Source organism: Equus przewalskii, chromosome 4 (genome assembly GCF_037783145.1).
Source record: "Equus przewalskii isolate Varuska chromosome 4, EquPr2, whole genome shotgun sequence".
Classification (NCBI taxonomy): Eukaryota; Metazoa; Chordata; class Mammalia; order Perissodactyla; family Equidae; genus Equus; species Equus przewalskii.
Window position 1 is genome coordinate 95,814,467 of NC_091834.1, and position 5,691 is coordinate 95,820,157.

At 45.5% G+C, this 5,691-nt stretch overlaps 1 protein-coding gene across 1 annotated transcript; it reads left to right on the plus strand.

Annotated features, from left to right (window-relative positions):
• The first annotated feature begins 2,120 nt into the window (after window positions 1–2,120).
• On the plus strand, window positions 2,121–4,091 carry OR6V1 (olfactory receptor family 6 subfamily V member 1). Its single transcript, XM_008507802.2, has one exon. The coding sequence runs from the start codon at window positions 3,150–3,152 to the stop codon at window positions 4,089–4,091; it is 942 nt and encodes a 313-aa protein (XP_008506024.2). The 5' UTR covers window positions 2,121–3,149.
• Window positions 4,092–5,691: the final 1,600 nt, after the last annotated feature.

Here is a 5,691-nt window from a genome sequence, read left to right on the forward strand (position 1 = left end):
AACTGTGAATCAAGGAATGTAGGAAGCCTCCAGAAGCTAGAAAAAGCAGGGATCCTCCATAGGGAGCACAGCCCTGATGACACCTTGATTTTAGTCCTGTTAGGCTTGTGTCATATTTCTGACCTACAGAGTTTGTAAGATGATACATTTGTATTCTTAAAGCCACCAAATTTGTGGTAATTTGCTACAAAAGTGATAGAAAACTAATCCAGTCATGAAGGCCCACATGACCCCAGCCTACAGGTTGCCTCTCAATTCTCAAGATGTTCTGTCTCCAACTCTGCTTTGATCAGCCATCCTGTCTGCCTGCCTGAGGTCCCTAGTAGCAATATGCTCCTTTCTACCATTATTCCCCATGTCTGTCCAGAATGACCTAAAATCTTCTTTACTATCAATGGTTCTGTCTTGAAAACAGAAAAGTTTCAGATTCAGGTCCTACGGAAAGATTGCTTGGCCAACCCCTTCCAGCCCTTGTGGTTCTTAAAATTAGGACCCATTTACACTATCCTCATTGGAAAGCTTTTTTGTAACTATTTCTATCTATGGGTGGGGCTAATTGAGTGGCATCCATAAAGTCTGAACTCTGAGATGAAGGACTGTGACTCAGAATTTGCTGGGGACCTGGATCTTCTGCTATATTGCCTTCACCTTCATCCCCAAGGTGTGTATCTTCTCACGGGAGTCAGAGAAAAGCCCTTCAGTCTGGCCAGCTCCCAAGATGCATCTCTCAGGGGCTTTGTCTCTGAGAGGAATATATCTCCTCTTAAGCTTACTGTTTCTATCCCCCATTTTCTGCAGTGGACCCATACTGGCACAATCTTAGTCCAGCTGAGAAGTTCTTTTGTGCTTTTTCAATTATCTCATTTTTCTTCAACAATTCTAGGAAGAAAGAAAGGGCCAGGAGGCAGGCAATGACATGGAAATAATCAGCTGCTTAGGTGTATCTAGTCTCTACCTTTTTCTTCATTCAGATCTTTTTCTCAAATGTTACTTCCTCAGCCCATAAGACGTGTTATTCTAGGGAGTAACGCCAGTGCCTCATAATCCCCAGAAGGCTCCTTGCTTTCCCATTATTCCCAGAGAGAACGCTCTGCAGGAGTTAAGTTTTCCATCCAGTAGAAGCTCAGCTCTAAACCACTTCAAGAAACCAAGGGCTTGGAGACAGGGCGAATAGAGAGAACCACGAATGCTCATCCTTGGGAAGAGAAGAGACACAAACAGCACCTTTTCCCCTCTGGTCTCCAGAAGGACTTCTTTCCCGTGTTCCGGCCCCACATCAATGTTGCCACGCTTTGTGGTGACACAGGGTGAGCCTTTAATTAGGAAATTGGCATAAGGTTTGGAGATGTTGTAGTTTGTGAAGCCACTAAGCAGTGCCACCCTATTTTAGCTGTGCCGAAGCCCCTGTCCTCCTCTGCTGGAACACACAACCAGGGGCAATGGACCACCTATCTCTTTTCATTCATGTCACAGAGTGGACCCAATAGGCAGGAATCTCTAGATATGAATTTCTTAATGTGAACAGCTCGAGAAGGCACTGTGCTAAGAGGCTAAGGTGAGTGGCTTAGGTTTGTACATGGGTCAGGCCTTTGTGCAGCACAGGCATAAGGAATGAGGTTGAATTTCTCAGCACTGGGTGTAGGTTTAGCCCTACTGTTAAGGTTTTTCAGTAGGATGGGTACAAAGTAGATGGAGGGACAAACCCTCTTCCTTCAATTGGAATGCCTTTGCTGACGGCCAAAACACAGCCTCAGATGAAGCTTTTATAGGGCCAGAGAGGAGCAGAGTATATCTATATGCACCTTTGCTCTTTCCTGATAGTTTGTATTATAATTTTTATTTTTTTAACAAAAATGGGAAGTTTTTTAAAGTATCCTTTTAGTGACCTTAAATCCTAAGGAAAAGCATAAAGAGTAGAAAGATTCACACACACACACACACACACACACACACACACACACACACCCTTCACAAACATGTTGGCCCTAAAGAAGGTGGAGAGGTGATGGGCCAAGAAACTTTGAGGTCGGTGGTGGCCATATAAAAACAGTGACGACAATGACCACAGCTGTTTGTTGAGCACAAGATTTTGTGCTGCTCCCTATACTAAATTTTTTACTCTTTAATCTTTGTAACAGCCCTTGAAGCTGGTTCTCTTGTTATCTTCATTTTAGAGCTGAGTAAACTGAGGTTCAGAAATGCTAAGTTAAGGGAGGAGTACATGTGTGTTCCATAAGCAATTGTCAGACCAGAATTCAAACCTAGGTCCATAGCTCAGGCCCAGGCTTCGGTGCGAGGGAGGAGAGTCGGGGAGGGGCAGGGGAGGCCTGTGGAGGCAGAGCAGGGCCATTAGGTAGACCACTAGTGCCCTCTAGTAGCTGGCAGGGCAGCCACCTGGTTCTCAGGCTTATCTCCATGACCTTCTGTGTCCTTTCTGCTCTCTGTCTTTGCAAACACATACCAGAGGGCCTCCCTAAAGGAAGCTCATTTATTGACTCAAAGCTATGACTTTCCATTAGTTTTATGATCAGAACTGGAGAAATGTGAAAGAGGGAGGGTTCTCAACAGAGGGACAGCCCAGAAAGACCTGAACAGACGCTTTAAAAGGGATTTTGCTGCACAGCCTCTGGGTCACGACATAGACCCCCCAGCACCAACACTCGAGGGCTTCTGGGTGACTTACTCTAATTCTCACCCTTTCTTTCCATGTTCCCTCCCCTCCCTATCTTTCTCTGTTTCTCCCTCTCACACATTTGGTCTCCTGCTCTTGCCTCTCCATTTCTCTTTTGTTTCTTGCCCTCTCCCTAAATATTAATGTCTATGGCTGTGTTGTCTCCCTTAATCTGCTCCTCTCTGTTTTTCTCTCTCCTTATCAATGGCTTTCTGTGCTTTTACTTCTATGACTCCCTAACTCTGTTTTTCTATGATTCTCATATCCCCATGTTGTTATCACTCTGTATCTCTCTCTCTGTCCTTCTGTTTATCACTGACCACCTATTTGTCTTTCTCTCCCTGTTCTCTTTCTCTGTCTCTATCTTGGTTTCATGGCCACTGGTTCTCTCTCTCCCTCTACCTCTGTGTCACTATCTCTGCCTCTCCAACTCTGTTTCTTGTTGCCTTTCCATGTATAGACACCTAGCCCCTGGATCATGGCAAATCTGAGCCACCCTTCTGAATTTGTCCTCTTGGGCTTCTCCTCTTTCGGTGAGCTGCAGGTTCTGCTGTATGGGCCCTTCCTCCTGCTTTATCTTCTCGCCTTCATGGGAAACACTGTCATCATAGTCATGATCATAGCCGACAGCCACCTACATACTCCCATGTACTTCTTCCTGGGCAACTTTTCCCTGTTGGAGATCTTGGTGACCGTGACTACAGTGCCCAGGATGCTCTCAGGCCTGCTGGTCCCCCACAAAGTCATTTCCTTCACTGGCTGTATGGTTCAGTTCTACTTCTACTTTTCCCTGGGTTCCACCTCCTTCCTCATCCTGTCCGACATGGCCCTTGACCGCTTTGTGGCCATCTGCCACCCTCTGCGCTATGGCACTCTGATGAGCTGGGCTGTGTGTGCCCGGCTGGCAGGGGCTGCCTGGGCAGCTCCTTTCCTAGCCATGGTGCCCACTGTTCTCTCCCGGGCTCATCTCAATTATTGCCATGGCAACACCATTAATCACTTCTTCTGTGACAATGCACCTCTGCTGCAGCTGTCCTGTTCAGACACCAGCCTGCTAGAATTCTGGGACTTCCTGATGGCCTTGGCCTTTGTCCTCAGCTCCTTCCTGGTGACCCTCATCTCCTATGGCTACATCGTGAGCACTGTGCTGCGGATCCCCTCTGCCAGCGGCCGCCAGAAGGCTTTCTCCACGTGTGGGTCTCACCTCACTCTGGTCTTCCTTGGCTACAGCAGCACTATCTTCCTGTATGTCAGGCCTGGCAAAGCACACTCTGTGGAAGTCAACAAGACTGTAGCTTTGGTGACATCAGTCTTCACCCCCGTTCTCAGCCCCGTTATCTTTACTCTCCGCAATGATGCAGTCAAGGCAGTGATATGGGGGCAGATACAGAGGTTGAACGGCCTCCACAAGGCCCTATGATGAGCCTGAGTGACCTGACCAGGCTCAGTCAAGTGGTTCTGTGAGGAGGTAGAGTATCAGGCTGGGTGAGATGACCACTGTTGAGTTTCCTTAGGTTTTTTTCCTCTCTACCTCTGAGTAATAACCACAGAAAGTCCTCAGTTTACCCTGTGTGGCCCAAAGCTCTGAAAGGCCACCATGGAAGTGCTCCTATACCCACTGACAGCTACAAGAACTCTGAAAGTAGCCCAGAACCTGGGAGCCAGAAGTGCGCTTTCAATAAAAGGAACTAGATGGGCTTTCCATTCAAGGAACAGCAGGAAGGAAGAATTCTCTGATCAAGAGATGTATGGGGCCGTCCCAGTGGTGCAGTGGTTAAGGGCACATGTTCCGCTTTGGCGGCCTGGGGTTTGCCAGTTCAGATCCCGGGTGCGGACATGGTGCCGCTTGGCAAGTCCTGCTGTGGTAGGCGCCCCACATATAAAGTAGAGGAAGATGGGCATGGATGTTAGCTCAGGGCCTGTCTTCCTCAGCAAAAAAAGGAGGAGTGGCAGCAGTTAACTTAGTTAACTTAGTTAACTTAATATTCCTAAAAAAAAGGAGAGAGAGATGTAATCCAGCCTTGGCCTGTGTGTGTGTGTAATATTTCAGAAAGTCTATTAGGTCCCATGTTCCCTTTGGAATTAAACATCAGTTCCACTGCCCTTCCCTACCCCAACTATAATCTTAAATTTAAAAAACCATCTAGTTACTTTGTCCTCAGAATTATCATACTTTCTTAGCTTTCACCTATCCTGAAAACAGCCCCAATTTAAATATTCTGCCAAACTATTTCTGCAAATACACTTTAATTTACTGAAGTACATTTCCCAGTAAGCTGGGGTGACTTCACTCATCAAAAATGTACTCTTAGCTCCACTTACTTTAAGTCAATGAAAACTACTAATTTACTGCAAGTGTCAAGCTTTTTAAAGACCTACTATGTGGAAGTGAACAAGGCAGGGAATTGTAGGCTCATTTGGTGAATACAGAGTATCTAGCTTTGGGGACATGGCTCACTAGTCGTCCATCGGTTCTCATTTCGTACTTCCAGTGTCATCCCAGGCTGACCCCTTCCTTACTGAAGTGCCCCTTTCTCTGACTTTCTGAAAAGCTCGCTTCTTTCTTGTTGAGATGCTCCTCACCCAAATCAGAGAGTGTCTTTAGGTTCCTAGTTTCAGCTTCTGGTCAAAAGTCTTGTCTCCTAAATTACACATCAGAGCAATGAGTCGGTGTTTGCTGTGGCTATTGCAAAAATTGATTTGTTTTCTCTAATTATCCTCTGCTTACAACTTCAAAGGGTAAATATTTATAGAATAAATGAAAGGATGATGAAGAAATTAAACATAATTCCACTGATCATACCTTACTTTTGTATAGGTATGTGTGTGTATATATATATACACATATCTATATATATTCACACTTTACAAACCACTTTTACATATGTTTTACATTTGGTTTTTCCCTCATAGTAATTCAATTAATTAAAGATTCACTGATCACCCATCATGAGCAATGTAGTCTTCTCTGCACTGGCTGTTAAAGGTCAAAGAAATACAGATTCTAACCTCAAAGGTTT

Coding starts and splice junctions, on each gene's coding strand:
- OR6V1 (XM_008507802.2), top strand. CDS start 3,150: ATGGCAAATCTGAGCCACCCTTCTGAATTTGTCCTCTTGGGCTTCTCC.